This window comes from Topomyia yanbarensis, chromosome 3 (genome assembly GCF_030247195.1).
Source record: "Topomyia yanbarensis strain Yona2022 chromosome 3, ASM3024719v1, whole genome shotgun sequence".
In the NCBI taxonomy this organism is placed as follows: Eukaryota; Metazoa; Arthropoda; class Insecta; order Diptera; family Culicidae; genus Topomyia; species Topomyia yanbarensis.
This window is the reverse complement of record NC_080672.1, coordinates 52,642,964-52,654,564: the sequence shown is the minus strand read 5'-3', so window position 1 is coordinate 52,654,564 and position 11,601 is coordinate 52,642,964. Positions and strand designations below refer to the sequence as shown.

At 46.8% G+C, this 11,601-nt stretch overlaps 2 protein-coding genes across 2 annotated transcripts; one reads left to right on the top strand and one right to left on the bottom strand.

Moving 5' to 3' along the window:
• The first annotated feature begins 905 nt into the window (after positions 1 to 905).
• On the top strand, positions 906 to 1,865 carry LOC131688714 (chymotrypsin-2-like). Its single transcript, XM_058973167.1, has 2 exons — positions 906 to 975; positions 1,029 to 1,865. The coding sequence occupies exons 1-2, from the start codon at positions 924 to 926 to the stop codon at positions 1,724 to 1,726; spliced, it is 750 nt and encodes a 249-aa protein (XP_058829150.1). The 5' UTR covers positions 906 to 923; the 3' UTR covers positions 1,727 to 1,865.
• Positions 1,866 to 1,939: 74 nt separating this feature from the next.
• Positions 1,940 to 3,027, bottom strand: LOC131688710 (chymotrypsin-2-like). The gene is made up of 3 exons (XM_058973162.1): positions 2,789 to 3,027; positions 2,169 to 2,719; positions 1,940 to 2,099 (listed from the first exon to the last, which is right to left on the bottom strand). Exons 1-3 carry the CDS (start codon positions 2,958 to 2,960, stop codon positions 1,962 to 1,964), a joined length of 861 nt encoding a protein of 286 aa, XP_058829145.1. The 5' UTR covers positions 2,961 to 3,027; the 3' UTR covers positions 1,940 to 1,961.
• Positions 3,028 to 11,601: the final 8,574 nt, after the last annotated feature.

Genomic DNA, 11,601 nt, shown 5'->3' with positions numbered 1-11,601 from the left:
CTAACGAACAGTGTCTTGGTAGTCATTCATTACTATCCCATAGACTGCTATGTCATCAGCATAGTTACTGTCATGTTCATGTTCGCGAACATCTGATTTCATCCTTGTTCTTTGCCCTTACGGATCACGAGTGTGGATTTCCTCAATGATGGTGCTGGTTGCTAATTTTGCTATACTTGACGTAGCTTTTGCCGCCAATATTACCTGAACAGCAACTTTCAGCAAATGTTTCACATCACGAATGCCTTATGCATCTTATGCGAAAAGGCTGGAAGTCAATAGCCTCCGTATTTGGCTGAAGCACCACGTCTTGCTTCTGCGACTCACTCATCTCGATATATCACCACAGCAAGAACGAAAGTAACAGTTTCTTTTATCCTTCCGACGAGTCACACAATATGTAAGCATACTGAATAGGCATCGTGTCGTGACCGATGTGATTTAGTTGTTCGAAATAGAAATCATCCTCAACATTCTCTAATTAATGTGTTCAAACCAAACACATTTGTGAAGAGTCACGGAAAAACATGTTTTTTTCTTAAATTTATTTCTGAAAAATTTCGGGGAGAAGGACTCATCAAGAACTGGAAATAAAAGAAATATGCTGTAGAAGTACTAGAACCTAAACCTCGTATTGTAAATTTTTGGCGCATTTTTTTTTTGAAATAGCCTTTAGATAGGCAACCGTTTAACAAAGCCCTCGATCTGATTCCACATTTTCAGCAAATGTCAATGAAATGTAATATCGACTCGTCGTAAATTTCAGAATTCACGATCTTTTTAATGTTTTTAGAACCTTTCAGAGTTCATGCTCTAACACACCTGGTTTCGATTGGGTTTCCAAACACGACTCAAGCAGAATGCTACCAGCATCAGATATATAAATCAAGCCATCGAACCAAAATGCTCAGTACAAAGCAAACATGTTCCAGTACCTATTAGCTGTGTGCCTTATCAGTTCGGCCCTGGGAAATGGTAGGTCCACTTTAACCAAGCTCAATTTCAGATAATATTCCAGATCATTTCAGAAGCCCAATCGGGCCGCATCGTTGGTGGGCGACAAGCGGGTCGTGGTCAATTTCCGTTCCAGGGGTCGCTGCGAAATCTAAAAAATTCCCACTTTTGCGGTGCAGCCATCATCGGCGACAGATGGCTCCTGACAGCCGCCCACTGCACTATTGGAAATCTACCTTACCAGCTTCGGGTGGTAGTTGGGTCGGTTGATCGCACGGCCGGCGGTGTAAGTTACAATCTGGCGCAGATCATCGAACACCCGGACTTTAACGAGCTCACACTGGATAACGATCTAGCACTTCTGAAGACGGTTTACCCGATTGAGATGAGTTTTTTCGTTCAACCAGTCGTGCTGAGTGGTAATGTGATTCCGGCTGGAATAATTGCGACCGCTAGTGGATGGGGACAAACCTTCGTGGGATCTGGATTGGCCACCATGCTGCAGTTCATGGAAGTGAGAACGTTGAACAATTACGAATGTAAACTGAGACATGGCCTCCAGAACCGGGAAAAAGTTCACACTACCAGTTTGTGCACGTTCTCGCGCAGTGGCCAGGGAACTTGCATGGGAGATTCGGGAAGTCCTCTGGTCGCCAATAGCGAACTGGTCGGAATAGTATCGTGGGGTGTTCCTTGCGCTGCTGGAAAACCCGATGTGTACACTAGTGTGCCGGCCCACCGAGCATGGATCAAATATACTACGGGAATTTAGGTTGTGAGTGGACGAGACATGTTATATCAGATCGATTCAACGCTCCTCAATTACATACTAGAAGCACATAGTTAAAACGCAACACACTTGTACTGTTGTTTTATTAAACTTGAATAAAATCAAAAATAGATATTTTTAACCTCTTGCAGTTCAGCAATTCCAGCAATATTTTTATTAGGTTTTGGTGCAATTGTGGTTATCGTACGATTTTATCACGACCACTTGTTTTCCTTGCTCAGATAATGCTCACAACCCAATCACGTATCGTTGAAATACGTACGAACACGTCCGGCCGACCAGTGGCACATGGAATCTTCCAGGAGGCAACGCCAATGGCTAAATTATCCAACACCAAGGCACCACCAGCATCATTCTAAAACAAAAAGTGAGATCTGCTTAATAACATCCCTTCATCCGGCGTATTCCCTCTCGTAATACTCACGGTACACAGTCCCTGTCCTTCGCGGGTCAATGTGCACAGTGAAGAAGCCCCGACACGCATTCCGTCAGCCCCTAGAGAGCTACGGCAAATGTCGTTGTCGATCACATTCAGATTGATGGTTTGCAGTGCGTTAGAATTACTTCCCCCGGTTTCGGTAGGACCCCAACCGTACATACGAGCCCGGCTGCCAGCATTTACAAAATTTGCACCCAACTGAATCGGTTGCACGATTGAAGTGAACACTACGTTCTGAATCGTTTGAAATAGTGCCACGTTGAACTCTAACGTATTCGCATTGTACTGCGGATGAACGATCGTCTGCAGACCATAGTAGGGGGCAGCTACGGTGTTCAGGAACCGGGAACCAACCACGGCCATCGTGGTACTGGACAGACGGCCACTCATACACACGGCCGTTGTTAGAACGAATCGTTGATTCAACAGAGTTCCACCGCAAAAATGGCTGTTCAACGAGTTACGCATCGAAACCATCCACGGCGCTTCTCCGGATTCCGCGGGAAAACCTCCAACGATGCGCTTATCGGCAGTTGCTGCACGGAATCATCATCAATGGTTTCCATCAATATCAAATAATGTCAATGAATATAATGTTTACTTACGCACTGCCAAAGCTGCTCCTATCAAACAAAAGAGAACAAAACAGAAGCGAAACATTGCGAGCCGAAAACTACAATGACAAATCGAGCTTAGGGAAACGTTTTTATAATCTGCACGGGTGTTCAGATAAGACCTCCGAAGCTGGTTTTTTGCTGTAAGATTACAAAGCAGCATTAATATCAATCAGGCCACTCAATGAATAGCGGGTGGTCGGTTGGACGAATCGTGATTACAAATTTGATTGATGCAAGTTGAGCCGAATAGATTTCGGGTTATGTTTGTAATGAAATTTTATGAATATTTCGCTACATACACGTGCCTGCATAATGCTACCGTATGCGTGATATTTCTTGCTTCATCCTACAAATAAGGTTCCCGTTTCACCTGTGCATACAATACCTTGTTTTCTTGCGTTTATTTAAGCTACAACTCTTACCGCCTTTACGCACGGGAGCACTGAGCCATGGCCAGAGGCCGCGGGATTTTCGGGGCCCCGAGAATAGGTCCATCATATAAAATCATTCCAAAGGCTATATTTAAAAATACATTCGCACTTAATTGTTTATAACTCTTTAGCTTGGATAACGATGGACCGGTAGCACGTTGAAATCGCCCATTGTGCCATATGCTGTGTGATCAAGAGCATGAAACAACCTGGCGGAGTGGCGATTTTGCCAGAATTTGTATTAAACCAATTCCAAAATTAATCCAAAATTTCGAATCAAGATTCAATTCATTTGAACAAAAAAAAACAATGAAGCTTTTTGTACTACACGTACACAAAATTTGGAAGGCACCGAATAGAAACGGAAACCAGACGATGGACGCAAAACTTGCACAAGAAAATTGTAAATGAAGTGGAAGAAGACGTCGAAATTCGCTAAAAAAATCGTGTTTGGCAAGCGATCCGCAGATGTGGCGAATATTCCATTCTTTATCTTAGGGGTGGGCGTAGCGTAGTTGGAAAATCGATTACCTTGTACGCAGCGCTCCTGGGTTCGAGTCCCGACCCCGTACATAGGGTTAGAAATTTTTCATAAGAGATTTTTCTAACCCGAAGAGGCGAATGACCTTAAGGTTAAAACCTTTATAATCGAAATAAAAATAAACCTTCATCTTATCTGAGACCATCATCGGATTACTCTAAACGGAAACATTCAGAATTGATAGCTGCACTTTTTGAGAACTCACAAAGGTTTGATGCTTTTTCGGTTGGATGTGGCATCTTTCACTTCACCATTTTAAACTGATTCAGAAGCAATAGTGGTATTTTCTACTACACTTCGGCCAATTAAAAAAAATTTCTACTACACTTCGGCCTATTAAAAATTCACGGAGACCTTCATAAAATCTCAAGAAAACAATAATTTGCCCTCGTGAAAGTGTAATTGAAATTGTCTACAAAAATCGACCGTACCCACACCCTATATTTAATTAAAGAAGTCAAGATTAATGTCCGTATCTTTCAGAATATTTGAAATTTGAGTTCTATATTATGTGTACAATTTTTTCGTGGGGCCATGGGTATTTTTGCTACGAATAAGCTTTTTTGAACATTCTTGTATTATGTGGAATTCTCAAACATGTTAAACAGAAGCAGAACACTGTTATACAGTAAAGACCCAATTTTAACCCTTTTTTGAGCCATTTTTTAAACATGTTTTGATTCACCTAATAGCGATTGTGCCTTTTAATGTGGGAACGATTTTCTTATCTGCCGATTTAGCATAGCTAGGAAAAAAGGAATCTGGCAAACAGTGGTGTAGATATCCGATTTTCACTTGAATCAACGATTATATTATTATTATTAACAGATTAAGGCCGAAGCGGCCTGTGCCGTATACAAAAGATTCCTCCATTCCACTCGGTCCATGACCGCGCGTCGCCAGCCACGCAGTCTTCGAAGGGTCCGCAAATCGTCTTCCACCTGGTCGATCCATCGTGCTCGTTGCGTGCCACGTCTTCTTGTACCGGTCGGATTGCAATTGAGAACCGTTTTCACCGGGCTATTGTCCGACATTCTGGCTACGTGCCCGGCCCACCGTAGTCGTCCGATTTTCGCGGTATGACAGATGGGCGGCTCCCCCCACAGCTGATGCAACTCATGGTTCATTCGCCGTCTCCATGTTTTTTTTTTTTTTTTTTTTTTTTACAATGGAGAAGACCTTTATGTCCTAGCCCAGTACACGTGCTAACGGTAGGGTCCAATCTACCACACGGGGTGCACTGGGGGCGTGTCGGACTCGAATGGTGACCAGCCATTAATACCGACTAAACTCCATTGGGCTCCGCCATCATTCCTCCCAGGAACTACCTCTCGGTATTACTTCTGGGGGGATGGCTGTACTCAATGTACTCATTCACTCTCACTCGCGCGATCATACATCCTGTATGAGGCTTACTTGGGTGCTCTCTCAATCACACTTTGATTCACTCTCAAACACTCCCACATGAGGCTGACTTTTGTGCTCACCTTTTACGTTCCATGCGAGGCTGACTTGTGTGCTCACCTTACTCATTCCTTGCTAGGCTTACTTTTGTGCTCGCCCTACCCATCCATGTGAGGCTGACTTGGGTGCTCACCCTATCACCTGATTCACTCTCAATCGTGCCACTCTATTGTACCTTTGTCACTCCCTCTGGCATCCCATGTGGGACATTTTTCTTAGGCCCCACTTCTGACATACCATGCGAGGCTGACTTTTGTGCTCACCTTTTTCATTCCTTGCTAGGCTGACTTTTGTGCTAGCCTCTACCAACCTGTGAGGCTGACTTTTATGCTCACCCTTAACATGCAATGTGAGACTGACTTGGATGCTCACCCTTTCACTCCTCTGCCACGCCATGAGGCATTAGGGCATTGCAAAAAAAAATTTTTTTTGAATTCTCGAAGGCCCCCTCTCTCATATTGTGACAAATGTCAAAGTAAGCTCAGATGCCAAATTTCACATCATTTGGACAATTTTAGACCCCCGCCCACTTCGCTTGAAATTTTTTGAAATTGGTACTATGAGATAATATGGAGGAAAAACACATTAAATGCAATAACTTTGGAAGTAGCAATCAGAAAATTACAATTTATACCTCCTTTGAAAGGAAATAATTTTAGTATTTGAATAAAGATATATTTGTTTCTAGAAAAATACGGGAAAGTGGGGTACTGGGTCATTTTGGCCCCAAAATCCCTATTTTTAATGATTTTTCTACTCCGTGATGCAAATCATACATATTTTGTAGTTTTTACAATGTGAAAAAATCTCAGAAATCGAACAAAACCATTTTGACCTTAGTCCGAATACGAGAAGTTGGGGTTAAATGGCCTTTTGTGATTCATATTAAACTTCATCCTTTTCTCGTGAATATATCTCTATTATTCTCCACTCAATTTTCATAAACTATACCTTGTTGAACGTGGAAAATTCTTAGGATTATAACAAAAATAGATTCGTTACCGGTAAAATTCAGGAACATTAAATTATCTGACATATAGTGTCGATTTCACATTTTTATCATAAAATCGCACGTATTAACTCCATTTAACAACAAAATTCTTATTTAATTTACTACTTTTAGTGTAGAATTTGCTTAGGGATCACATGAGAAAAGTTTCATTCCTGGAAAAATAGGGGAAGTTGAGGTATTAGGACAAATAATGAAAAAAATGAGATTTGTAGAGTAAATATCAAAAAGTTTGATGTTTCTGAATTTTACCTTTAACGTTTTTATTTTTGTTTTATTCCACAGAATTTTACACGTTCAATAAGTTACATTTTATGAAAATTGATTGAAGAATAATAGAGATATATGCATGAGAAAATGATAAAATTTAATATGACTGACAAAAAGCCCTATAACCCCAACTTCTCGTATTCGGACTAAGGTCAAAAGGGTTTCGTTAGATTTCTGAGATTTTTTCACATTAGATAAACTACAAAATATGTATGATTTGCATCACGGAGCAGAAAAATCATTAAAAATAGGGGATTTTGGGGCCAAAATGACCCAGTACCCCACTTTCCCGTATTTTTCTAGAAACAAATATATCTTTATTCAAATACTAAAATTATTTCCTTTCAAAGGAGGTATAAATTGTAATTTTCTAATTGCTACTTCCAAAGTTATTGCATTTAATGTGTTTTTCCTCCATATTTTCCCATAGTACCAATTTCAAAAAATTTCAAGCGAAGTGGGCGGGGGTCTAAAATTGTCCAAATGATGTGAAATTTGGTATCTGAGCTTACTTTGACATTTGTCACAATATGAGAGGGGGGGCCTTTGAGAATTCAAAAAAAAAAAATTTTTTGCAATGCCCTAATGAGGCATCGATAGCTTAGTTCCAACATACTACGCTACGACCCTCCCGTCTTGGCATGAGGCAGTCCACTTATACGCCTATACACTCACTCTTCTGTCTTGCTTCGGGGTGGCTGGGTTTACCCCTTACGCGGTTGCCATTCGCTGCGCCAACCTACCTCGGCATGAACAGACCATTCACTCTCTTATTTTGCGCTTGGCCTTTTTCGCTCCAACTAACCAATCACTAGTTAGCCGTGCCCGCCGTCTGTTGCTCGGTTCGCCAGATTACCTGTAGCCTACTGGCAATCTGGATGGTAGCAGCCGAGACTGCGTTCCACTTCTCCACCGTTTGACACATCCGCTGGATAAGGGTATCCGGGGTTGTGTCCCAGCCACAGACGTCAAGCATTGCTCTTCTTTCGACGTCGAACCGATGACATACGAACAGTATGTGTTCGGCAGTTTCATCTACACCTGGGCAGTCCGGGCAGACTGGGACCTCCGCGTGTCCGAACCTGTGGAGGTACTGACGGAAACAGCCATGGCCTGACAGGAATTGTGTCAGGTGGAAGTGAACTTCCCCATGGGGTCTTCCCACCCAGCTCGATATGCTAGGTATCAGCCGGTGGGTCCACCTACCTTTCGAGGAGTTGTCCCACTCACGCTGCCATCTGGCGACCGAGGTCACCCTGGTGCGCTCGCGGGCTCCCCTATTTCCACGTAGCTCAAAGCACTCCTCATCTTCCCGAATGACCAGCCCGACTGGCATCATGCTCGCTATCACGCAGGATGCATCGTGTGATACCGTGCGGTAGGCAGATATCACTCTGAGACACATCACGCGGTAGGTGCTCTCCAGTTTCTGTAGGTAACTGGTTACCCTCAGTGCTCTTGACCATGACGGGCCGCCGTACCTGAGGATAGATACGGCAACGCCTGCCAGTAACCTACGTCTACTGGCGCACACCTTTGAGCTGTTGGACATCATTCTCGATAGTGCCGCAACAGCAGTCGACGCTCTCTTGCACGTATAGTCGACATGGCTGCCGAAGGTCAGCTTGTCGTCTATAATGACTCCGAGAGACTTCAGACTTCGCTGTGAAGTGATCGCGACTTCTCCCACATGGATAACTGCATGTTGTGCCGACTTACGGTTGTTGACGATAACTACCTCCGTCTTATGATGAGCGAGCTCCAGGCCTCTCGCGCTCATCCATTCCTCCACCGTGCTAATCGCGTGTTCTGCGGTTAGTTCTACCTCAGGAATTGACTCCCCGTAGACCTCCAAGGTTACGTCGTCGGCAAAGCCGACGATCTTGATCCCAGGAGGGAACTTCAGTCTCAGAACCCCGTCATACATGAGGTTCCATAACACCGGGCCTAGGATCGAGCCCTGCGGGACTCCGGCGGTAATCGGAACCCTTTTCTGACCGGCATCGGTCTCGTATAGCAGTACGCGGTTTTGGAAGTAACTTTCCAGGATCCGGTACAGACCCACCGGTAGGCTAAGCCGGTGTAACGAGAGCGCGATGGCATCCCAGCTTGCGCTGTTGAATGCATTCTTCACGTCAAGTGTCACTAACGCACAGTATCGAATACCTCGCCTTTTTCGTTGGATCGCTATCTCGGCAGTATTTATCACTGAGTTGAGAGCGTCCACTGTGGACTTACCCTTCCGAAAGCCAAACTGGTTGCTTGACAGACCGTCCGTACCTTCCGCGTACGGGGTGAGCCTGTTGAGGATGATCCTCTCAAGCAGTTTGCCAGTCGTGTCTATCAGACAGATTGGTCTGTACGCCGATGGGTCACCTGGCGGCTTCCCGGGCTTCGGCAACAGCACCAGTTTCTGCCTTTTCCATCTATCGGGGAAACGGCACTCGTCAAGGCATCTCTGCATAGCTAGCCTGAACATGTTCGGGTTCGCTATGATCGCTGCCTTGAGAGCGTTGTTCGGGACTCCATCCGGCCCTGGAGCTTTGTTCATTGCTAGGGATTTAGCCACTGCGAGTAGTTCTTCGTTCGTCACTGGAGCCACCATTTCGACCGTGCCCGCACTGTCTCGTAGTGCAGGTGGCCAGGGGCTTGTGGCTCGAGACGGGAAGAGTACTTCGATAATCGTTGCCAACCGGTCCGGAGACCGTTCAGGGGGTGAGGAGCCCCCTTTGGTCTTGGCCATCACAATCCGGTAGGCGTCACCCCACGGATTCGCGTTGGCACTCTCACACAGGTTGTCGAAACACGCTCTCTTGCTGCTTTTAATAGCCTTGTTAAGGGCTAATTTCGCAGCTCGAAACGTTTCACGGCGGTTCTCTCTTGCATCCTCGGTGCGAGCTCTTTGCATCCTACGTCTAGCTCTGAGACAGGCTGACCGTAGAGCTGCAATCTCGGCACTCCACCAGTATACCGGGCATCTACCGTTTCTTGGCAGTGTTTTTCTCGGCATAGTGGCGTCGCACGCGCGTGATAGAACAGCTACCAGCGCATCCCCGCTTAGACTGTCGGTGTTGGCCTCCAGTCCCAGGGCCGCGGTGAAAGCTTCGCTGTCGAAGTGATTGGACTTCCACCCGCGTACCTGACAGGGATCTCCCGCCCTCGGATGCTGCACACCATAGTTGATCTTAAAGCGGATTGCTAAATGATCGCTATGGGTGTAGCCTTCGTCTACCCTCCATTCCATGCCTGGAGCCAGACTCGGGTTGGCAAAGGTCAAATCAATCCACGCCTCCACTCCGTTTCTACGGAATGTACTAGCGGAGCCATCATTAGCTAGCACAGTATCGAGTTTCGCAAACGCTTCCATTAGCGCTTGACCCCTGCTATTTGTACAGCGGCTGCCCCACTCCACTGCCCAAGCGTTGAAGTCTCCCGCTATTACTACCGGTTTCCGGCCCACGAGGTCCGACGAGAGCCTGTCGATCATCTGGTAGAACTGTTCTATTGGCCACCTTGGTGGGGCGTAGCAGCTGCAATAGAACACACCATTGATCTTGGCAATCGCCACACCCTCGGCGGAGGGGTGTATTACCTCTTGAACCGGGAACCTTCCCGTTGTACAGATTGCCACCATTCCAGACCCGTCCGACACCCAATTGCCGTTGCCGGCAGGGATACTGTACGGGTCTGATAAGAGGGCGACATCTGTCCTCGACTCCGAGACCGACTGCCACAGCAGCTGTTGGGCTGCTGCACAATGGTTAAGATTTAGCTGTGTGACTCTCACGGCTTCTTCTTATTTAACTCGCCGAAGGGACACGAAGGTCCGCCCATAGCATGTTTATGGGCTTGCTTCTTGCTGGTGCAGATAAGGCACTTATATGCCTTAGTGCACCCCCGCTCTTTATGCCCCTCCTCGCCGCATCGACGACATAGCTTGCTCCTGAAGGCGGCTGGGGTATACTAATAGGGCATACCGACCAGCCGATCTTCAGCTTCCCTTTCTCGGTTACCTTTTTGGCATCCGCATTGAGTAGCCTGAGGTAGGCTACTTGGGTGCCAGAGGGTCCGTCCCTCAATCGCACAGAGGCCCGCTCGATTGTGACGCCGCAGTGCTCCTTGACGGCTGCGACGACGTCTTCTGCGGTCGCGAACTCGTCCAAGTGCTTGCACTGGAGAGTTGTTTCCGCACCTAGCGACCTAATTTGGGCGCCCTCGCCAAGGACCTCTTGAGCCAAGGCCTTATATATTGCACTTGATTGTGCGCCTCGCTTCAGCACCAGGAGCATCTCTCCCGTGTTGGTGCGTCTTACGCTACGCACATCCTGCCCAAGGGCCGAGAGGCTTTCGGCCGCCTTCATCGATTTAAGGACATCGGCGTATTTGTCCTTGTCGGTTTTTAACCACAAGGCTTCGCCTCTGTCCTTGGCCTTCCTCGCAGGCCGCGGTACCTCCGGTTTCGGTGCCGGCTTTTTCTTGGTAACCAGCGTCCAGGGGTTTGAGCCCCCCTGCCCCGGTCGTGCCGGGTTGCTGGTACCATCGCTCTCAACAGCGAGGTCACTCTCGCCCTCGCTTACCTCACCCAGGCGGCGTTTGACCTTGACGGTTGCACGCCGAGTGGTGTCGGTTTTGGCACCCTCTCCTGGCGACTTCCTAGGGCGCTTCGCATTCGATGCCGTCTTGCGATTGCCCTTTCCCTTTCCCTTCGAGGGGAACTCGGTCGCCGCTCCGATCGACGTGGCTGCTCCGTAGAAGGTAAAGGCCACTGTCTGTGAACCTCTATTAACCTTCTCTCTTTCCTCCCTATTGGAGGCCACTGTCTGGGTTTCTCTGTCGGGCCTCTCCGAAGGGGTTTGGCACCTCCGTCTGTTTATTTTTATTTTTATTTTGCTCCATGAAAAGTCCCACGAGTAGCGCGAGAAATATATGTCCGCCACGCCAGAGCTCCGCATTAGCGTGGTAAGGGACGCTTACTGTGGGGGTTGCCCAGGTACCCCACAGGCTCCGTTAACGATCGAGCATCTTTTTCACCCCCTTGATCACTCATCCCTCGGCACGGGTCGCTTCACGCCTTGGAATTGGGGTT